Here is a 23,513-nt window from a genome sequence, read left to right as displayed (position 1 = left end):
TCCCCCGTCTTTAACAGTGCACCATTTTAAATCTCCACTAAGTTGGAACAAACTTTTGTACTCTGCTGGTGAACAAGCAACTGAACTGTCTTCGTTCAACACAGTTGTCTCATTCTGAAATAATCGACAAACTTGCGGAAAAATTGAAGAAATACCTCCGCACCGAAGGGGGAAAAGAACGAGAGAGCGGAGGGAAGCTAAACAGTCCTAGTGTGTTTGAAGAGGCGATGAGCAGAGAGTCCGTGTAGGAGGAGGAGGAGGAGGAGGAGGAGGAGGAGGAGGAGGAGGGAGGAGGAGGGGGTGGGGGGAGGAGGAGGAGGGGGGAGGAGGGAGGAGGAGGGGGGTGGTGGGGGGGGGAGGAGGAGGGGGGTGGGGGGGAGGAGGGAGGTGGTGGGGGGGTAGGGGGGAGGTGGTGGGGGGGGTAGGGGGGAGAAGGAGGAGGGGGGGTAGGGGGTAGGGTGGGGGGGTAGGGTGGGGGGGTGGGTGGAGGAGGGGGTTGGGGTGGGGGGGGAGGAGGAGGAGGAGGGGGGTGGGGGGGGAGGAGGAGGAGGGGGGAGGGGGGTGGGGGGGGAGGAGGAGGAGGAGGGGGGTGGGGGGGGAGGAGGAGGAGGAGGAGGGGGTGGGGGGAGGAGGAGGAGGAGGGGGGTGGGGGGAGGAGGAGGAGGAGGGGGGTGGGGGAGGAGGAGGAGGGGGGTGGGGGGAGGAGGAGGAGGAGGAGGAGGAGGGGGGGAGGGGGGGGAGGAGGAGGAGGAGGGGGGGAGGTGGGGGGAGGAGGAGGAGGAGGGGGGGAGGAGGAGGAGGAGGAGGAGGGGGTGGGGGGGGAGGAGGAGGAGGAGGGGGGGGGAGGAGGGGGTGGAGGAGGAGGGGGGTGGGGAGGAGGGGGGGGGGAGGAGAGGGGGGGGGGAGGAGGGGGTGGGGGAGGAGGGGGAGGAGGAGGAGGGGGTGGGGGGAGGAGGGGGTGGGGGAGGAGGGGGAGGAGGAGGAGGGGGTGGGGGGAGGAGGAGGAGGGGGTGGGGGGAGGAGGAGGAGGGGGTGGGGGGAGGAGGAGGAGGGGGTGGGGGGAGGAGGAGGAGGGGGTGGGGGGAGGAGGAGGAGGAGGAGGGGGGTGGGGGGAGGAGGAGGCAGGAGGAGGAGGCAGAAGGAGGAGGAGGAGGAGTAGGAGGGGGGTGGGGGGAGGAGGAGGAGGGGGGTGGGGGGAGGAGGAGGAGGGGGGTGGGGGGAGGAGGGGGGTGGGGGGAGGAGGGGGGGTGGGGGGAGGAGGAGGGGGGTGGGGGGAGGAGGGGGGTGTGGGGGGGGGGAGGAGGGGGGTGGGGGGGGGGGAGGAGGGGGGAGGGGGGGGGGGGGAGGAGGGGGGTGGGGGGGGGGGAGGAGGGGGGTGGGGGGGGAGGAGGGGGGTGGGGGGGGAGGAGGGGGGTGGGGGGGGAGGAGGGGGGTGGGGGGGGAGGAGGAGGGGGTGGGGGGGGAGGGGGGTGGGGGGGAAGGGGGTGGGGGAAGGGGGGTGGGGGGAGGAGGAGGGGGGTGGGGGGAGAGGAGGGGGGTGGGGGGAGGGGGAGGAGGAGGGGGGTGGGGGGAGGGGGAGGGAGGAGGAGGGGGGTGGGGGGGAGGGGGAGGAGGAGGGGGGTGGGGGGAGGAGGAGGAGGAGGGTGGGAGGAGGAGGGAGGAGGAGGAGGGGGTGGGGGAGGAGGAGGAGGGGGGTGGGGGGAGGAGGGGGGAGGGGTGGTGGGGGAGGAGGGGGGAGGGGGATGGGGGGAGGAGGAGGGGGGTGGGGGAGGAGGAGGGGGGTGGGGGGAGGAGGAGGAGGGGGTGGGGGAGGAGGAGGGGGTGGGGAGGAGGAGGGGGTGGGGGGGAGGGAGGAGGAGGAGGGAGGAGGAGGGTGGGGGAGGAGGAGGGGGTGGGGGGAGGAGGAGGAGGAGGGGGTGGGGGGAGGAGGAGGAGGGGGGTGGTGGGAGGAGGAGGAGAGGGGGGTGGGGGAGGAAGAGGAGGGGGGTGGGGGGAGGAAGAGGAGGGGGGTGGGGGGAGGAGGAGGTGGGGGGAGGAGGAGGTGGGGGGAGGAGGAGGTGGGGGGTGGGGGGAGGAGGAGGTGGGGGTGGTGGGGGGAGGAGGAGGTGGGGGGTGGGGGAGGAGGAGGAGGAGAGGAGGAGGAGGAGGAGGAGGAGGGAGGAGGAGGGAGGAGGAGGGAGGAGGAGGGAGGAGGAGGGAGGAGGAGGGAGGAGGAGGGAGGAGGAGGGGGGGGTGGGAGGATTTGGCAGCGGGTTCTGAGCGCCAGGCGGCGGAAGGGGAAAGGGGCGGCACTGGGAGGAGGAGCAATGCGGCGGTGACGCGACGGCCAGAAAGTTACTCTGAGTTCCAATGTCGGCAACATTGTAGCGGCCGCCGGCGCCTCGCACCTCAACTCGCAACACCCGGACCCCAAATACCGCAACTAGCCCGGCTCCAAGTACCTGGACCGCAAGTCGCCCTTCCCTTGGACCCCAAGTATCTGGACCCCAAGTACCGCAACTCGCAATCCCTTGGACTCCACCACCGCACCTCGCTCCTCTCTACCCCAGCCGGCTTCTATGAGGAGTGTAACTCTGAGGGAGCTGCCGAGAGATGGGAGCCAGCCGGCTTTGGAGGCACTTTTGGGGTGTGCTGGCGGTGGCTGCTGTCTGTGCAGGTCAGTGCCAGTGGGTGAGAAGTTGGAGCTGGGACGGTGGGTTGTTGAGCTGAGGAGGAGGAGGAGGGGGGAGAGAGGCAACACATCTGAATCGGTTGTGGAGCAGGTAAAGCGTGGCTGTGAATGTATGAGGTTGAAGCCCGGCCCCACGCCAGCCTCCTGCCCTGTGCCCGGCTCCCTGCCTCTCTCGTCCCTCCTCTCAAGACAAACTTTCTGACAGACTTCAATCACGGGAACGCGGGCTCCCCGTGAACGAGGGAGGAGAGGGGGGGGGGGGGGGTGGAAGACGGATCGGGGTCTCAACCTGTATCGAGCCCGCGGATGTGCACGCCGCGCGCGTGCACGTACGTCAAATGGAAACTTTAAAAACTTTTTCTGTTCAGATGAGCGGCGGGGTTTTGGGCAGCGACTTTCTCTTTCCTCCGCTGTTTCCAGTATTATTCCCCCACTCTTTCCCTTACCCAGAGACTCTCGTTCACTCCATCCATCCCTCCCTCCCCCCCCACGCACCCCCCCCCCCCCCCCACACACCCCTTAAAAAGAGCTAGTTACAAGTTTTAACCAACTAAAATAAATTTCCTCGCTGGATTGGTTCTCCATTTTAAAACTCTGCCACAGACCCGAGCGAATTAAAAAATAAGTTTCCGTTTTGAGTCGTGTTGAAGTGGAGTTGGTACCAACTCTAAACTTCCATGGATTTTTCGCCGCTGTTTTTCTGTTAAACTTCGTGGATATTTTTTTCCGCGGTCTCGGTACTATTTGCGCGACGAAGAATAATTTATAAAGTATGTACAGCGGTTTCACATCTGGATCGGGTCTGTGCCGGATTGCGGGGGTTTCTCCGCCCACCCACCCCCACCCCCCTTCGTGGGTTTCTTTCTTTTGAAAAATTTAAACTATTTTTTAAAAACTTGGACAAGTTGTATCGTAAATGTCAGGAAGGGAACTAGGGAACTGAAAAGATCACACGGTGGAAATGACAATGTGGAAACTTTTTTTAGTCAAAAGACTGGTGATTCATATTTACATACAACGGGCGTGTTAAACCCTGGGTTTTTTTCCCTCAAAAAAGCCACGGCAGCAGTTTCTGTCACGGTTTGTCTGGGGAGAAATCCATTCATTAGTTGTGATCTTAAAAATAACATGAAACAGACGAAACCCCCTTGCGTTTGGATCGCATTGTTATTTAATAGAGAGTTCGCAGAGAAAGGTTCATCTTGTTCTTGTACGTTGGGATAACATCTGTTTTCTAAGAAAAGTTTTGAAGTTCATGGTGTGGGCTGCGTCGGTTTGGTGCGTTGCAATGCTGTTGATTTGGCACACAGACACACATGACACACGCATGCAGCCACACTGATTTCACTTTATTAAAGCGTGAGCGCTCCCCGAGTTTGAAGTTGTTATTCGGTGTTACTCTTTTAACCCGTGTTCCGAAAAAAACCCTAAAATAATCATTTGCGGAAACTCCCCAGGTCTTGCCAGTAAATGCACCATTCAGTGCAAAATAAAAAGAACCGTGTCTCTATGTAGCCGTATTACATAATTGGAGTGTTTTGTGGCACTTCACATGATGATTTACTTTGAAGTTTCGTCCCTGTTGTTATGCATGCTTGTCTTTGGGCTAGATTTATTTGTGCTCCAAAATAAACCAGTCTTGGGTTGAGGATTGTGTACCATGAGTAATAGTTAGCTGAATGAAAGCTGAGGTCTGGTTTACGGTCCCAGCTTTAGGGTGTAGTGGGTGATCAGATGTTCCAACCAGTTCTGTGGACCGGGTAGAGATTCAACGATACTTTACTGTCACATGTACCTAGGTACAGTGAAATGCTTTGTTTTGCTTACAACCCGGTAAAATCATGTAGTAGACCCCACCTATGCAGCACACAAGTGTTGCCTGGTTTTGGTGCAAACCAAGTTACAAAAGTTGACCGAACAGTTTTATCTACTGCCTGCAGCACCAACCACCCCAGCTCACCGTGACCGTTGTAGTTTTGCTCCCTAAAGCACAAGAACTCGTTACTGGACTGAATTATCTGTTACTACCCGCTATGTTGTATGTAGAAGTGGTCAAGGGTTTACTTAACACAACTTGCTGACGAATAATGGGAATGGTATATTAATGGATGTATGATCCTATTGGAGACTGGAATGTGATGTGACACTTGCTTGAGAAGAATAATTGGTTAAGTGGGTCTTGCCCGCACCTGAGAAACTCATAATTGTCAATAAAGAACAAAGATGAAAAATGTAAACTTGCACACTAAGCATCCTGTCAATAGCGACACTAGTATGAATCGTAAGACTTGTTACTCTGCTGCCAAATTGATGGGGGCTTTCCCCGACGCACCTTTGCAGAAATGGTAGTGGGATGTTTGTCCCCTGTTAGACTGAGTGAGGTAAATCATATTTAATGGGTTACAGGAAATATAAGAAAATTTGTCATTTCTACTTGGAACAAAGGAAGTGTTAAAATGACTCCTTGTATAGTTTTTTTTAATTGCTTGTTTTGCACTGAGACAAGTGTGAAGAGATTGTTCATTGCCGTGCTGAGTATTTGTACGGTGATTGGGCTGTACTTTGTCTACTGCCCATGGTACTCCTGCTACAATTTGATTACTCTTTAAAAGCCGTGCCCAGCACAGACAATTACAGCATCGCAATTACAGGCGTGTGGTGCTACAAACTAGGAGCTTCAGTTGACACTGGGTATGGACTGGAGAAGCCAAATGCATAATGTTGAGAATTCCATTTCTCAAATGCTGATTCCCTCACCTGTTTCAGATGTTGTTCTGTTACTTGTCCCTGCCCCTCATAGCGGCTTAAAGTAACTTGGGTGTCTTGTTGAGATGCATGTGCTGCAGTACTTGCAAATGCATGGACTAAAGGCAGAAATAGTGGAGTCTGTCATTGAACTAAGGAATGGGTTGGAGAAATATTGTGTCTGGCACCACACTTGGTGATAATAGACTTCAACTTCAGAAGTTAGCTGAGGGCTGACTGCTAACAAGACAACACAAACCTGCTCGAAGATATTTGCTTCTGCTTTTCATAAACCCCTGTCCCTTGTCTGATTCTAATGTTGGGTTTTAATATTGCAGATTTCTTTTCCAAAGTAATGCCAATCTGGCAATTTCACCTTATGCTATCACAATGACTAATTCACTAACATTTGAGGATATAACACTGCACTCTAACTCATTCCAAGCTGATGGGTACTCCTTTCTCAATCCCACCCCCCTCCTCCACCCCTTCGATTGCAAGCATATCAAGCAGGCAGGACACTGCCGTGTCTGCATGCTGTGCTGAGTGGAGTAAGTTGTATTTAATAGGCTGTGGAAATAGACCTTGTATGAAACTAAGGGAATGTCTGGATTTAGGATTAAATTGTTCTTGTTTCATCTGCAGTTTGCTTCTGTTATGACATCACAACCTGTATGACTCAGTTCCAGAGTGGTCATTGCCTTTCTGATCTGTTGTTTAGAAGGTATGCAGGAACCTGCAAAATGAATAACTAATTTCTCCCAAATTTGTTAAAAAATTCAAATTTTACCTTTGCTGAAGCATAAACTGTTTTGTGGGGCAACATTGTTCTTGCAGTACAAGTTCCCTCATGTGTCTAAGCCATTTCATATCATGAAGTCACAGGTCAGAGGTATGGTATGGAAGCATGTCCTTTGCCACCGGTTTACACCAGTCCTACCTAACCCAGTTCTTTTCTTACCCCCACAACCACACCCCAATTTTAGCACTGGGTCAACGTACAGCAACCTATTAACCTACCAATCTGCATTCATTTGGGACGGGTTCAAACTGGAGCACCTAGGAAAAACTGGTGCAGTCACAGGAAGAATGCACACAATGCTGGTGGGCTGCACCAGTGGGGTGCAGCTTTGTAAGCTGCCTCACAGTGCTTATATCTGCAAGTAACTGCAATAGAGTTCGAGGAGCAAAATGCCAAACGTAAATGCAGGTTACAGTTAAGAGTAAGACTCCCAATATTAGCTGCAGTCACCATTTCCCCTTGAGCCCTTGAACTTGGACATGGTGGAGTAGTTATCTCAGAGCTGCTATCTTAGAGCACCAGGAACCCATGTTCAATCCTGAGTTTGGGTGCTATCTGTGTGGAGTTTACACATTCCCTGTAGTTTTCCTCCAGGTGCTCCAGTTTCTTTCCACATCCCGGAGATGTGTGGATATGTAGGTTAATTAGCCTCAGTAAAACTCCCCCTAGTGTATAAGTAGTGGATGTAAATCTGAGATTTGTGTGAACAGGTGATTAATGGTCAGCGTGGACCCGGTGTGCCAAAGGGCTTGTTTCCAAGCTGTATCTCTAAGCTAAACATTGATATGTCTGGTGTCTTTGGCAAGAAAGGTGTTGCATTTTCAAAAGATACTTGAGGATAAACTGCCTTGCTTCTAAAGTTGTTTTCATTTGAGTCTTGATGATCTGTTTTTTACGTATTGATGAGGGATTTTGATCAACAGACGCTCTGGTTCTTTGCATTCCTCGTCTCTTTCTCGGTTTCCCACACTAAGTGCTTTTGTGTAAAGTGCTGAGCAGAAAGTCCCAGGCTAAAACTAAGGAAATTGTAGCAGCATCTGTCCTTTGTAAGCTGGAAGTCTGGCCAGTTGGGAAAATGTTCAGTGTTGGTCTGCTGGAACTTTGGAAAATATTATCAACTTTTGAAACCAGACTTTTTTTTTTGTATTCCTGACAGCTTAGTCTTCAGGCTTTGTTGATAAACTCCTTTAGGAAGTCTGAATGTCAAAGATCGTGGCAGGACCCAAGGAACGAATAGGAGGGTTGAGGGAGGAAAAAGATTAGTGAGAAATGGTGAATGTTGTTGAGTCCGGTGCTAGAGATATTTGCTCTAATACCTATCTCAAAATTGCATGATCGCACAGCTCAACTTCAAACCACTAAAATTGTTTGTCCGTGATGCTTAAATGAATCAGCAGGTAAATGAAGTGATTAATATTGTGCTGAGCCATTCAGACCAGGAAGGATTACAAATGTATGCTTTCAGTAAATGGATCTTGGCTGGACAATGTATGCTACCACAAGACAGAGTGCCCTTGGGTTAGGGAGGTGCAGCACTCCCTCTCAGGATAACTAACGCTCTAATGTACATTTGAAGTTGTTTTTTTGCCTATATCCTCCCATGGCTTTCTTCTCTGTCGGTGGCAATCCTCAGAACAATTTGGGGAGTGTGGAGTATGCCAGCACGGGCCAGGGAGGAGGCGAGGCAGGGCTGAGAGCATTGCTCGAACAAAAGTAGGATTTTTTTGGAAGAGTTCCAGAAAGTAACTGAAGTGCAGTCAAGAAATAGGTAGAGCGGAAACTACTTCAAATGGAGTTTAAAGCTTCGCACCGATTTAACAATGTGTTTGCTGCCAGCTCAACAATGTAGGCCAGGCCAGTGTGATTGCTGATTATGCCAACTGTGGCATTTGGCACAGCGGTAGAGTTGCTGCTCTACAACACCAGGAACGCTGGTTTGATCCTGACTACAGGTGCTGTCCGTGTGGAGTTTGTATGTTCTCCCTGTGACTGCGTAGGTATTCTCTGGGAGATCCGGTTTCCTCCCATGCTTCAAAAACACCCGATCTGTAGGTTGATTGGTTTTGGTATAAATTGTCCCTAGTGTGTTGGATGTGTTTTAGCATATGGAGATTGCTGGTCAGTGCGGACTCGGTGGGCCAAAGGGCCTGTTTCCGTGCTGTATCTTAAAACTATAACTTTGGATTGTGGGTTAAATCAGAGTTTATGCTGCTAATGTTCAGGAACTGATTCAAGGATGCAACTATGTCAGTGAAGTGAGAATGTGATTTTAGATTGATTGTGATTTCCTGCAAGGTCAGATCACTTGGCATAACTCTTGGCTGAAGTTGCAATATGAATAATGACTGCTAAATTTGGCCCAACCTGCAGAATTAAACGCACAACAGGGACTTGGCACCTGGAGAAGGGAAAATTGGTTAAAAATTTTTGCATCGTGCATTTAGATTTTGTCTGATTACATGTATCCTTTCCCAGTATTAAACATATAATAATGTTAGAACCAAACATTTTGTGGAAATTATTTGAAGTTCAGTTTAATGTTTAGCGTCAGGTCCTTCAATTAATTTTGGTGCATTGTCTGTATTTTTGATTGGGGTGCAGTGACACCAAGTGGCAAGTTTATGACAGCAACAGTTGAGCGAGTCCTGTCATATTCCCGTGCTCAAAATGGCTACTACGTTGGTGAGTTGATGTGGTCACGAGCCAGGTAAACAGGTTCCCAGCATAATCGCTGTTTTGTTATGTATGGGGATGGCAAATTGAAGGGAGAAGCAGCACTTTGCATTATTACTGATTTGTTGTGATAAGACAACACAATAGCCTGAGCTCAATCACAGTAAAGACTGGTTTGTATTCCCAGTTTCAGGTTTGTAGATTGCCTTTTTGACTAATTTTGCCCTCCAGGTTGGAATGTTAATTGGCTGCTGAACTTTGTGCCAAGTTTGTAGACGAGTACAAGAATCCAGAGGTTAATACAAAATGCTGGAGTAACTCAGCGGGTCAGGCAGCATCTCTGGAGAGAAGGAATGGGTGATGTTTTGGGTCGAGACCCTTCTTCAGACTGATGTCAGGGGAGGGGGCGGGACAAAGATAGGATGTAGTCGGAGACAGGGTGACTGGTGGGAGAACTGGGAAGGGGAGGGGATAGAGGGGGAAAGCAGGGACTATCTGAAGTTAGAGAAGTCAATGTTTATACCACTGGAGTGTAAACTACCCAAGTGAAATATGAAGTGCTATTCCTCCGATTTGCGCTGGGCCTCACTCTGGCAATGGAGGAGGCCCAGGACAGAAAGGTCAGATTGGGGAATGGGTGGGAGAGTTGAAGTGCCGAGCCACCGGGAAATCAGGTTGGTTAAGATGGACTGAACGGAGGTGTTCAGCGAAACCATCGCCGAGCCTGCGCTTGGTCTCGCCGATGTAGAGAAGTTGACATCTGGAACAGCGGATACAGTAGAAGAGGTTGGAGGAAGTGCAGGTGAACAACATATTATCCTCCAACATTTCTGCCACCTCCAACAGGATCCCACTACTGGCCACATCTTCCCATTCCCTCTGAAAGTCCCTGGTCCACTTGTCCCTTCCCACCCAAACCACCCCTCCCCGGGTACTTTCCCCTGCAACTGCAGGAGATGCAACACCTGTCCCTTTACCTCCCCCCTCAACTCCAACCAAGGACCCAAGCAGTGTTTCCAGGTGAGGCAGAGGTTCACCTGCACCTCCTCCAACCTCATCCTCTTTATCCGTTGTTCCAGGTGTCAACTTCTCTACATCGGCGAGACCAAGCGCAGGCTCAGTGATCGTTTTGCTGAACACCCCCGCTCAGTCCATCAACCAACTTGATCTCCCGGTGGCTCAGCACTTCAACTCCCCCTCCCATTCCCAATCTGACCCTTCTGTCCTGGGCCTCATTCCATTGTCAGAGTGAGGCCCAGCGCAAATTGGAGGAACAGCACCTCGTATTTCGCTTGGGTTGTTTACACCCCAGCGGTATGAACATTGACTTATCTAACTTCAGATAGTCCCTGCTTTCCCTCTCTATCCCCTCCCCTTTCCCAGTTCTCCCACCAGTCTTCCTGTCTCTGACTGTATCCTATCTTTGTCTCACCCCCTCCCCTGACATCAGTCTGAAGAAGGGTCTCGACCCGAAACGTCACCCATTCCTTCTCTCCCAAGATGCTGCCTGACTCGCTGAGTTACTCCAGCATTTTGTGTCTACCTTCGATTTAAACCAGCATCCACAGTTTTCTTTCCTACAAGAATCTGGTGTCGAGTTGATGAAAAGTGCTGAGAATCAAAGGGGATTAGTGTTAAAATAAATTGCTTGATGGTTGGTGTGGGCTGAAGGGCCTGTTTCTGTGGTAAATTTATCTGGCAAATTGGTGAACCGAATCATTTTTGGGTGTTGTGTTATATGGATTGAATGCATCTTGTTATGTTCCACTTAGTTATTGACATTCAGTGCTGGTGTAGTATTTATTCAGTTATGGCATGTGGATGTTACTGGCAAAGTTAAGCTTTGATTTCCCCATGCCCAGTGTCCATCAGTAGCTGGTGGCAGTGAGCTGCTGTTTGGAACTGCTGTGATCTCTACAACAAAGGTGCATCCGTATGAAGGTGTTGAAGTAATAGCAATGTATTTCCACATGATTGTGGTTCTGACATCGTTCATGGCTTAAATTGTTCTGAGCTTTTTTTCGACCGCACTTTGTGGAAGAAATTTCCAAAGGGCTGCACAGTGATGCAGTGGTAGAGCTGCTGCCTTACAGCCCCAGAGACCCGGGTTCGATCCTAACTATGGGTGCTGTCTGTACGGAGTTTGTACATTCTCTCTGTGACCACGTGGGTTTCTCCGGGTGCTCCAGTTTCCACCCACATTTCAAGAGATACTGGTTTGTGGGTTAATTGGTCGGTAAATTTTTTTATTGTCCTTGCTGCATAGGATAGTGTTAGTGTACGGGGTGATTGCTGGTCGGCGTGGACTCGGTTGGCCAAAGAGCCTGTTTCTGCGCTGTATCTGTCAAGTCTAAAGACTCACAATGCAGAAAAACAACTCGCCTCCTCTTTGAATGGGTGACACCCAGTTCTAGGATCTCTCTCAAAAGGAATTTCAACCCCTTAAAATTTCCGTCAGATCTCCTCGCACTTTCCTGAACTTGATACAAGCACAGCCTGTTCAAACTTTCCCCCTATGTTGAACTGCCCATTCCAGATATTAGACAAGATACTTGTAAATAAATCTTGAGACTTAAGGAGAAACTGTTGGTGCGGCCTTTTCCATGTATGTAGCTGCTGACTCTGATCATCAGTGGTGGTGGCTTGGATGTGCTCTAGAAGGAATAAGGAATGGTGTCCTTCCAAGAGTCAAGGTTGGAGAGATGTCCTCGAGGTAGCTGTGGAAGTCAGTGAATTTGCAGTAGATGTCATTGGATAGACTGTGCCCTGAGATGGAGATTGAAAAAGGGGAGAGACGTGTCAGAAATTGTCCAAGTGCTTTTGAGGGCAAGGTGTAAGTTAGTAATAAAATTGAATTCTGCGAGTTCTGCACGAGGCAGCCATGATGCAGTCGTCAATGCAGCGGAGAAAGTTAGCAGACGGGACCGTTGTACGTCTGGAACAAGGACTGTTTGACATAACCAACAAAAGGCCAGGCTTGGTTGGTCCCAAGTGAGAGGAGTGTGTTGATTGAGGGGAACAGATTTTGTTTCAGATCAAAGAAGAACTGGAGGGCCCTGAGGTCTTTCTGGTGGGGAATGGAGGAGTAGAGGGTCTGGATGTCCATGACAAAGAAGAGGTGATGTGGGCCAAGGAATTGAAAGTCATTGAAGTGGTGAAGAGCATGTGAGGTGTACTACATGTAGGTGGGAAGTGATTGGCTAAAGGGAGTTGAAAGGGAATCAAAGTATCTGGAGATGGGTGTGGTGGAGCAGGTACAGGCAGAAACAAGGCAGGGCAGTTCTGCTTGAGATGGCAGAGGTTAGTCTGCCAGACTACAGTCCAGGCACTAGAAGTGATGACAATATTGGGATTTAGAACTGACTGTGGGGGAATGCACTTTAAGTGGGGGTGAGATTGGAGTAGGTAAGAGGAGTGGAAAAGTCAAGACAACACAGTCGGTATCACAGCGGCAGTTGGAGATGAAAAGATCAAGAGAGGTAGAAGGCTGACGGGGGAGACAAGGAAGAGTGTTGATGACAGGGTAAGAATGCATTAGTGGGGTGTGAGGACTTCTTCAAGATTCAAGATAGCTTTATTTGTCATCCAATATTGGACGAAATTCAGTCACCCACAGTCCAACAATAAAAGCATTAAATAGGCATCTTGCCAAAGAAATAGCGTCAGAAGATCTTCACAGGATGGTGGGCTCAAAACTGAGGTGTTGGTGCAGCGGTACAAATATAAGGCCTCTGCTGAAATATTAATTGATTGTAAAGAATATTCTACTTTGCAAAACGCTACTTCAGAAGGTATAATGAGATCATGGTGAGGGTGCAGAAGAGATTTGCCGCATGTCTTTGGTTGTAATAAGAAACCAAAGTATTTACGAAAGAACAGGTGGCAGGTGTTTTGACAGATGTTCTAAGTTGAGGAGGTTTGACCAGGTAGTTCAGGAAGTACCACTGGCCGGTGAGATGGAAATTTGCCTCTAAATTTAATGTCTCAGGAAAGCATTTTAGAAAGGTCTGTTTTTAATGCGGTGGCTGAAAGTAGTCATGTTCTTGAAAGGGAAGCAAATGCTTGTGAAATAAATTGTTTTGGTGAAAATAGCTTGCCCAACACTGACGGTCTATTTTGTCTGTTTGGTCTGCTCCAGTGTTTATGCCTTGCATGACTCTCCTCCTCCTCATTTTGTCTTAATTGACATTGCTTTTTCTTTTCTGGCTGGTGGATTATTTAATCTTCATATTGATGGCAAAGGTATTCTGGGCGGGATGGCTAATTGACAGGTAACATGTGAATGAAGCAGATAACTACTGGAACTTGGGCCGTCAAGACAATTCCCACTCTGCTAAAATCCAGATTCAAGGCTTTCCAGGAGGATGATCCCATACTATACAAGAATCTAAGCATCATTTCTGCTGGAGTATCGGAGTGAATGAATTCCAGAACAAGTTGGAGGCTCAATTCAACCTAGAGGGTGGCAATTCAACGTGGTTGACATGGTGATGCAGAATGTGTAAAAGCATTATTTAATTTATTGAGCATCTGAGAGAATTTGGCATGTTCTCGACGTTTCCCTTGAGCATCTTCATTTGTACTGTGGAGATAATTCTGTCAGGATGCATCTTGGCCTTCTGTAGCAACTGCTCTGCTATGGATGGTCTAAACCTGCAAAGTGATGAACACAGCCCAGTTCATCACAGGCTCGTTACTTGCATCCATCTTCACGGCGCATTGTATCAGGAAAGCTGGAAATATTATCAATGATGCTTGCCACACTGGCCACTCTCCTTTCTTTGTTTTGCCTTCCGGGAGAAGATATAGAAGCTTAAAAGCTCAGATATCCAGATTTAAGAACAGCTTCTTCCCTGCTATGATCTCGTTACTGAATCAGTCACCTCAATCAAGAGTGCTGTCATATACTCTTATTCTTAACTTCTTTTGGTTCGTCTGTCATTGTACCTCAATATTTTTTGCACTTTAATCTTGTATCATTCTGCTGTTTTGGACTTGTATTTATTGTTGCATTTATCTTTTTTTTGCATTTATACCATGTGAATGTGGAGTTTCATCGCACTCTGGTGTATATGACAATAAACTGGCCTGATGTCATCCATTGTAGTATGTCTTGTTGCCAATAGTTGCTCTGTGGTATTTGTCTCTGGAATTTCGCCGGGAAATGGCATTCGCTTCAGCAGAGGCTTCATTTGTTTTGTGAAGGTTGTTAAAATATTGTACCCCACATATCTGCCAATGGAGCATGAAGTTTGCTTTCATGTGCAGAGATTTGATGAGCTTTCAACGCATTGACATTGGAAAAATGATTGTTTCTACTCTCAATCTGCACGCAAGTATAGCCTTCAGTTTACTGAAATATTATCCATGAATTGCAGGGGTATTTAAAATGGGCATCAACTCTACTGAATTATTTCAAGTCAATTTGTATCTAACGTTGTATCATCTGAGTTCATTCAGCCTTTGATTCCTTTTGTTTTGCTGGCTTCCAACTAGGGCTTGCCAGTAATTGGAGCCAGAGTATTCTAGTTTGTCAATGTTCCTCCACGACTGATAATTCAGTGCTGTCAAAATCCAAATCCAGGTATTGGATCAATTTAAGGAATGGTGGTCCTTCATTTCATCAGACTTAAATTATTGTTGATTTGGAGAATGGTAGATGGCATCTTTGCATGTCCAATTATATGAGCTGCCCCATCCTTGAGTTATGCTAGCATCCATCCTCCCTGTGTATATAGGATGCCAAACTCTTAAATTCCTTTAGAACGTGTTGTGTTTTGATACCTCTTTGATCTAGCTGCTTATCTCCGATTCAACTGCTTTCCTTTTTTAATTTTAACTCTTTTTAAAATGCTGAGACATTGTTGGCGTGGTTGATATATGTTAATTATGTGAACACTGACAGTGTTGTGAAAGATAAATGACAGGACCAGCTGAAGCCAGTGATTTTACTGATCAATTTTATTTTGCATTCATTTCCTAAATTGCTATCTGCAGCACTTGATGACTGCACGTATTCTAGAATGTTCCCACAGAGGATTTGTGCCTGCACCGCATTTGGTTTGCTTTGTAGTTTTGGTCACAGGTGGTGGTTGAGCAGAATATTTGCAAAGGCAAAGCATAGTTCAATTAACTGGTTTCTGTACTTGAATTTCACTCTTGGTTTCTGTTGTACATCGGGTATTGCTTTGAAATACTTTGAGGAGTTAAAATGCTGAAACTGACAAGACCGTACACTGAAATGTGTGAAGTGGCTTTGGATGTGTGGCTGATCGATTTTTTTTTTTGGTTAAATTAAATTAGATGGCTTGAACACCCATAATAAAGGACCACTTGCATCTGGTCATTTCCTCCCCCCCCCCCCCCTTCCAATTTGTGCTGCAGATTTCTGATCATATTGCGATAGCATGACCCATGTATTCCTGTGAGTTAGATAACGATGAAGTATTTTGTATCTTCTGCCCAACTGGAGAGGGGATAAGAGGAAATGACCAGATGTAAGTAGACTTTGATTATGCTGACTGCTTTCCCATGCCTGCATAAACTGTGACCAAACCAAGTTGTGATGCATCCTGATAGGATGCATTCTATGGTGCATTTGCAAGAGTCATTGGAGATATGCTGAACTTCCCTGTTCTTCTGAGGAAATGGAGGCATTGGTGTGCTTTTTTGGCCTAGCATCAATGTGTTAATATCCAATATTAATATCCAAGGGGCAAACAAAGATCTGAATGAAATTCATGGAATAGTTTTTATATTGAATTGAATGCATGCTCAGAAATTTCCCATTGTGCCCCTCCCACTGGAGGTATTTATGTAGGGTGCAGATGGTAGTTCTGATGTGTTGTACTTCCTCATTACTTGAATGAGCAGATTTTTTGATCGCGTGTCTATTGTCTGGGATAGAAATGAGCCTTGTTAGGTGAATGGCATTGTCGTTTTCATAGATATTGGCAACCTATTCATAATGGACAATTCTGTCACAATAAAATTCTGCTCTGTATGAGTAGATAGACGTGTGCTCGAATTTATTTCCTTTGGTCTGCATTCTGGACAGCTAGGAAATGTGGTTGGGGCATCAAGTGAATTTGGAGCACCCAAAATCCAGGAATTGATGGATTCAGTACATCGTATAGAGTTTTGAGGTAGTATTTCACTGCATATTGTGAATAGAAAAATGTTCTAACTTTTTATAAACAAATTTTGTAAGAATAGTATAAAAGAAGTTGACTTGAAAGCAATGGAACATATTGCAGAATTTGCTGTTAAATAGGCAAAGTGAGGTTTGATAATACTTTGGCAAAAATTTAAACAACTGATAGATAAGTTGGAGGAAGAAACTATTATCAAATGTGACTTGGTTAGCACTCAGCCTTCCTTGTCCCACTGAGTCTGCCACAAACATTGACCATGCATTCAAATTTCTCCCCATGTTTTTAATCTCTCCATATTTTTGTCTACCCTCAACTGCACAAATACATAGGGGCACGGGTGTACGCGGCATATTTTCCAAATTTGCAAATGACGTGTATTGAACTGTGAGATGTACAGAATCTGTTGGTCTATAGGATGAGGATGTTTGGCAAAAGAATGGGTAAGAACATGGAAAAAAAAAATTCTGTGCAGTGAATGATTGGATCACAGTTAGTAGTGGAGGCAGATTCAATTGTAGCATTCCAAAGGTTGGATAAGTGTTTAAAATGACGTTTTCAGGGTTGCAGAGGGAAGGGATGGAACTCACTGACTGACTTGTACGTAGACCTGAGCCTGTGCTGGCTCCAACAGGCTTCATCCAAGATCCATCCATTTTGTGCAATCTCAAATTGTCCTACCCAAATTTGCTCCCACATCGAAAACTTGGAATGTTGCCAAATAATGCAAACATTCGTTCAAACTTTATACCTGGCTGCTGAAGTTTCATTGCACACACCTAAACGACCAGCATACAAAACAAAGGAATTTGTTCTCGTACCATTTCACTTGAGATGGGCGTCTGAACCAAAACACTCCTGGGTGATCAGGGGTGTGCTTTGCAATTGGCATCTTGCCTGCTCATTTAAAACCACTGGTATGAAAAGTGTGTTCACAAGCGCTTTTAAATGAAAATTATTGTCACTGATTTTCTTGTATTTCTCAGCTGTGAAATGAGCAATTACAATGTGTGGGTGGGTGGGCAATAGGGGATTGGAGGAAGTGGGGAGACAGTGGGATGCACAAACTCCTGATGGCAAGCATTTGTTGGGAGCATAAAATTCTGGCACTGACAGTGGAATCCATACAAGTGACATATGTTCCTGTGTAGTAGGATATTTGGATTCTTCATCCTCACTGTGAAGGAGAGAGAGTGTGAGATAATCAAAATAAAAGATTGAGAACAGCTGGTCTTAAGAATTTGTTGTAAGCAGGACTTTTTTTTTTTGTCTTAACAATTACTAGATCAAAGTGAGTTTTCTTGGACATGACCTGGTCTTGGGGGTTGAATGATTTGTGTTCATGAAGTGAAACTCCCGAAAATTCCGCCTTTCCCTGAGAAAAGCTGGTGCTCTCCCACCTGGAGCTGAGCCTTGCAAATCGCTGATAACATCAGTAACATGAGCCCTGAGTGTAAATATAACACTGATTTGGAACTATAAAACTGATTGTAACTATATCTTCAAAAAGCACTTTAGTTTCAATGTTGTTTGATCTTGAGGCGGTGAATGAACATTTGCTTATTATTGAATGGATAGATAGTAAGAATGTATGAAGTTTTTTTACACTGTTTTTGTTTTACGTTTATTTCATTTCAACTTTTTTGAAATATAGAAGCTCTACAAAATATGGAAAGATACTATGTATTCTACATGCTCCTACTGGGATTAATCAGTAATCATCTTCTTTGCCTCTTCTACTAATGGTGACCTGTGCAGGATTACAGTTTTACAGGATTTGTCAGTCCATTGGATAACAGTGATTGTTTTAATTGAGTGGTGGGGATAAACCCTCAGCCACACTGGTAGGTCCCTCCTTCAACTTGTGTCTTTAACTTACCAGAGTTTGGGCTAGAAACGTGCTGAGAGCATTATAGAATAAATGGATAGTGATTGACCTGGCTGGTTAATCCAGCTTGGCTAATATTGTTCTGATGCCTAACACATCGCAAGTGCACTCCCCGCTCCATTTTTCAAAATGTTCTTAAATCCTTGCATTGCTCCAATGCGAGAAGTTAGACGCATAGGGACATAGACCTGGGTCTTTAGACTGTAACAAAAGTGAATGTTTGGGAGGAGCACACACATCATTCTGGGCATGCAATGCATCTTGTTTTCTACCAGAGTAACAATGCTGTAATGCTGCCCAATTATTTTCATAAAATGGAGCAGAAAGAACGATGGACCAGTGCTCTCTTTGTGACTACCTGTCCACCATAAAGTTGTAGCTTGTATTCTTAGTTACATGTATTCAAGGTGAGAAGGATTCTCACTGTGATTTAATGAAAGTGTATGTTGGTGTTGACAGTTGTTTTGCTTTGACACAACCAGAGGCAAAAAAGTATGGAACGCCAGGGGTAGGGGAGTTGGAAATTGAAGAAATCTTTCTTTAGAAACTTGTACTCAAAAAAGTATGGAACGCCAGGGGTAGGGGAGTTGGAAATTGAAGAAATCTTTCTTTAGAAACTTGTACTCAAAAACGTGGTTTAGTAATAAGCAGTAAAACAGCACGATAGATCCTGTTCTGCGTTTCACATGAAATCTGTTTGAAGTCTCAGTGAGGAAAAATGGATATTAAAAGGAAGAAACTGTTGGTGACTTATTTTACACATGCCTCAGGAATCCAACCCGTCTGGTTGAAGTGTAACGATGACATGCAAATCAGGCAATACAGGTCCAACGGGAAACCGGCATGAAACTAGTGTCGAAAGTAACCCCACACTTCATTGTTGTTTAGCCACAAAAAAACTGCAGGTGTTGAAATCTTGAGTAAAACACAGCATTCCTACAATTTTTGTTTTGCTTCGTTATGATATGGGTGACTTGTCCCTGGGTTAGCACGAGCATTTGTTACATAATGCTCCTGCTAAGCACGTACTACAATATTTCAAAATGTTTTTAAAAAATGCAATAAAGTCCTCAAAGTTAAAATGATTGAAACATTTAATCCCCTTATTTTTCTTTTTTGATCCAATTAAAAAAAACATGGCTCGTGTTCTATAAATATCAAATTGATCTGTTTTGTAGGTGGTAGAATTTGTGACAGTTGGGTTTTAAAGCTGCATGTTTAAATAAGTTCCTACTAGTGAGAGAGGGAGAACTGCAAAAGCTTGCCGACAAACTGAAAATCTTTTTGCATTGGTTTTAATATTGTTTTCTTTTCACTCAGCATTCCAGTGCCATGAGTCGCCTCAACCTTGTGTGAATGGAGGAACTTGCTTAACTCGCCAAAATGGTACAGGAGGTTGTCGGTAAGTAAATCCCTGTTCCTGCATTTCATTGTTAATTGGTATTTACTTGGTTCATTTCTTCGGGTTGCTGCTGGTGATCTCACAAATTTGTGTTTGCGTGTGTGTTCACTCTCAACCCAATTAAAAAGGCGTAAAAATAACTTCCAGTTTGCAAGTTCTTGTGCTGCATTTTATAACCAAGCTTGAGGAATGCACTTGTTTATATGTGTCAATTGTGTGCAAGTAGAGTTGAGGAAAAGAATGATTCCTTTATCCTGCCAAAGATACAAATGTGAGCATGCAGGTATGTGGAATTTGGGGCTACACTGCAGGATTTACTACCAGACCCTGCACCATAAGTTTTGCCTAGCAACCATCTCGATGGAGCTCTGTCGGAACCTGGTTCTTGAAATCCTGGGTTACAAAATTCATTTTTATGATGAAATCGCATTCTGGCCACTCACTGCCCTATCTCTGTAACCTTCTCAAACCATACACAGGTCTTCCTTGCCTTTTTTTAATGCTTTAAAAAATTCTCTAAGACAATTGTTGCACTACTCTCCACTTTACAATTTATGCAATTTCACTTTGAAGTATATTCCAGAATGTGTTTCTTTTTTAAAACAAAGCAATGGCTGTAATCAATCTCAAACTTTGTAGACTTCTTGGGTTAACCTTTTGAAGAATATGTCTCTTGGACCCCATAGAATTTGTCCACTTTTCCTCCCTACTGCTACCTCATTTGAGATGCTCTTGGAATAGCATCTTGGGACCAGCTTAACAACTCATTTCTCTCTTGTCAACAGTTTTTGGCATCAGATGTCAAATTTGTCTTCATAGATGCAACGCCCACCCCTACAATACCCCCAAAAACCTCTTGGTATGGCTTGGTGATTTTTGTCTGACAACCTACCTCCTGTACAGCACCTTGAAATGACTCTGTTACTCCGGTGATGTATAAACGGTGTTGTTGCAGATGTAAAATTAATATCAATAAGAAATACCAACATATCGTTAGGTTCCCAACATCAAGCAGAGTTGTGGCAAAGGAGCTACGGTATACAATGCCTAACACCTCACTTCCAGTAACTGTGTCTTAAAACAACTTGCCTTTCCCGTGAGAGTTTTTTTCCTCAAGTGTTCCTTGGTCCTTTATGCCCATTTTATTACTATTAAGGAGAGGCTATGGTTGGGTATGTGAGCAAACCTTGGCAGCAAGAAAGATGAATGAACTGGTCAGATTAGATTTCTGCATCTTATTGTACTCTACCCGGGACATCAGCTGGCAGCCCTGCACAGCAAAAGAAAAGAGTCCGCTGGCGAGGCGTGCTGCTGTGAGGAGCAAACGCCTTGGAATTGTGCAAGTGTTTACAGTGCTGAGGGCTGCATTCGCCCTGTAGGTAATGGATACCCCCTGAGATGCAGACAGGGGTTGCATTGTTCCTGGGGAAACAGCAGGTTGAATAGCAAGGTGGACTTGAGCACTGCTGAAGAGGTTTTATGTTTGAGCGACTGACTCGGTCCCCTTGTACCCATTTTGTAATTAGTAGCTGTGCAAGTCTTTGTAAATCGATCTGGATTTGTCTCTCTTTTCGTCACAGATAAGTTTGCGCAGTGTCCCGGGTAGGTTTGTGCAGCGTCTCGACGGGCTGATTGCTCTGGAGGAGCTGGCTGTGTTAACAAAATTAACCTCAATTTGGACTTTAAATTACCACAGCCCCTGTTCAACTTTTTTCCTGGTATTTCAAGTGATCGAATGTATATTCCCACCACAGACCTGTGGCAACGACCTGATTCTGTTTACCGTGGTGATGTCTGATCTATAAATATTGGAAAGACTGGCATAGATGACTCCAGTGCTTGTCTTAAATGGGTGTACTGAATCTGAGAGGATGGTGTGTCTTCATTTCAACACCCATCCATTTTGACACTGCGTTTGACACTGAAACAAACCCTTCCCACATGGGTTGAGGGCTTTGATGTTGTGCACAGGTTCCTGCAGTATTCACCATTGGCAAAATCAATGTATTCTGGAGTAAATCTAGTCCATGTACAATATTAGTGAGTACAGCTTCATGTTTTTGGAGTAGATGGCTGCATTCGTACATAGATTCTTGGGGCTACATTCACAACTCGCTGCAATTTAATGTCTTGGGCAGAGCTGTTGCCAAACCAAGCTGAGATACATCCCAATTTAGGATGCTTTCTACGGTGCATCTACAGAAGTTGAGAGTCATTGAAGACATGCTGGATTTCCTTGCTTTTCTGAGGAAGTAGAAGTGTTGGTGTGCTTTCTTGACCGTGGCTTCAATGTGGTTAATGCGGGACAAATTGTTGGTGAATTGCACTGAGGAATTTAACTCTCAACCATCTCCGCTTCGGCACAATGGATGCTGACTGGAGCGTACACACCACCTTGGTTCCTAAAGTCAATAACTCGCTGCTTTGCCTTGCTGACATTGAGGGAGAGGCTGTTGTCTTGACACTAAGCTCTCTATCTCATCCCTGTACTCTGCATGTCACTGGCCACAGTTAGAAAGACGACACTTTAAGGTGAGGCTTTTCAGACCAGGCTGTGCAAAACATGATTGAAGTGAAGGAGGAAAAAACAACAACTGATGTTGGTCTCTGGTAAATAATCTCCGGGAGAGATTTGAGTTGATTTAATTGGACTGGCAACCTTATTGACACAGCAGACTGGAATGTTGCAGAGCAGACAAACCTCTGCCACTAAATATTTACTTATTCAATGTTAACACATCTCTGGCAGCTCTTGATTTTTGTTTGTCACCCGTTTTGTGACTTTTGTTTCACCCCCTCCAGATTTGTTAATGCCTTTCATTACCTTGGGGATTCCTGATCCCTTTTTAGCCCTGGCAACTCATTTAGGGTGAGCAGGAGGGAAGTGCTTGCTGCCCTCTTGGTAACTCTGCTGCCTCAGACATTAGATAGGTGCAGAGTAGGAAATGCAAGATTTGCAAACCATTTCACCTTCCTTTACTGTACTTGTCCAAAGGGAATGTTGTTATGTATGCAGATGAATCTTTGCTCCCACCTGGGCCTTTTTGTTTGCTCTTCTTTCCTTTTCCTGGGACAACAGGCAATGCACTGCTTGAGGTGATTTGTGGTTGGTCCTGGTCTTTCCTCATCTCCAGCTCTTCCACCCCCCCCCCCCCCCCCCCCCCCAACTGAAACACTGGTTTGAGTCATCTTTGGCCATTTTTTCCACTTGATGAATGGAATCATAATCTCGTCCCTTGCTGAGTAGATAAGGTTCGGGTCCTCAAAGGAAGGAGCCCCATTTCCTTTTGTATTATAAATTGGTCCAAAATTTTGACTTCATAATAAGTTCTTAAGTTGTGGGAGCAGAATTAGGACATTCAGTCCATCCCGTCTACTTCGCCAATCATAGCTGATCTATCTTTCCCTTTCAACTCCATTATCCTGTCTTCTCCCCATAGCCCCTGACACCCTTACTAATCAGGAATCTGTCAATCTCCACCTTAAAAATATATATTGACCCCCTCCACAGCCTTCTGTGGCAAAGAATTCCACAGATTCACCACCCTCTGAAGAATTCCTCCATCTCCTTTCTAAAGGTGCGCCCTTTTATTCTGAGACTATGGCTTCTGATCCTAGACTCTCCCACTAGTGGAAACATCCTCTCCACATCTCGTACTCCTGCTGCAGCCTAAGACCTGTGACGTTTCAGCTGGTGGGTAACTGTTGGTGCACGTGCATGCCCACATGAGCCAAGGTGGATTAGACTGGGGCTTCCCCATGCTTTTAAAATTGTCTTGGTTTTGTTTACAATTGGACCCCTATGGTCTTTAATAAAAACTGCACTCCTGTTGGCAGGCTTCCACGTTTGAATGCTTTGTGTGATGGAACCTTAACAAATATTTTTAGGTATTAGATTGTGTAAGGGTCTGGCACAATTGCTGTGACACTGCATGATCTTTTGAAATTTGCAGTCTGTAATTTGGGAAGTCTGGTGAGGATGCCTGGGGTGCAAGAGGCTGCTTTTGTTTGTTGAGAAGCTTTGTCGATTTGTTACTGCCGTGGAAACGTGTGTGTGTGTGTGTGTGTGTGTGTGTGTGTGTGTGTGTGTGTGTGTGTGTGTGTGTGTGTGTGTGTGTGTGTGTGTGTGTGTGTGTGTGTAAGGGGGGAGTTACATATTCAGTTTTTATTAAATCTACAAA

At 46.2% G+C, this 23,513-nt stretch overlaps 1 protein-coding gene across 1 annotated transcript in view; it reads left to right on the top strand.

Moving 5' to 3' along the window:
• The first annotated feature begins 2,406 nt into the window (after positions 1–2,406).
• The window catches only part of LOC144597818 (uncharacterized), a 148,874-nt gene continuing 127,767 nt past the window's right edge, over positions 2,407–23,513 (top strand). Inside the window, exons 1-2 of the mRNA XM_078407439.1 lie at positions 2,407–2,656; positions 19,251–19,332. Of these exons, the coding sequence (XP_078263565.1) occupies positions 2,593–2,656; positions 19,251–19,332 (146 nt within the window). The 5' untranslated portion in view covers positions 2,407–2,592. The remainder of the gene's footprint in view (positions 2,657–19,250; positions 19,333–23,513) is intronic.

Source organism: Rhinoraja longicauda, chromosome 11 (genome assembly GCF_053455715.1).
Source record: "Rhinoraja longicauda isolate Sanriku21f chromosome 11, sRhiLon1.1, whole genome shotgun sequence".
Lineage (NCBI taxonomy): Eukaryota > Metazoa > Chordata > Chondrichthyes > Rajiformes > Arhynchobatidae > Rhinoraja > Rhinoraja longicauda.
The sequence above is the reverse complement of the archived record's forward strand: the minus strand, read 5'-3'. Positions and strand labels throughout refer to the sequence as shown.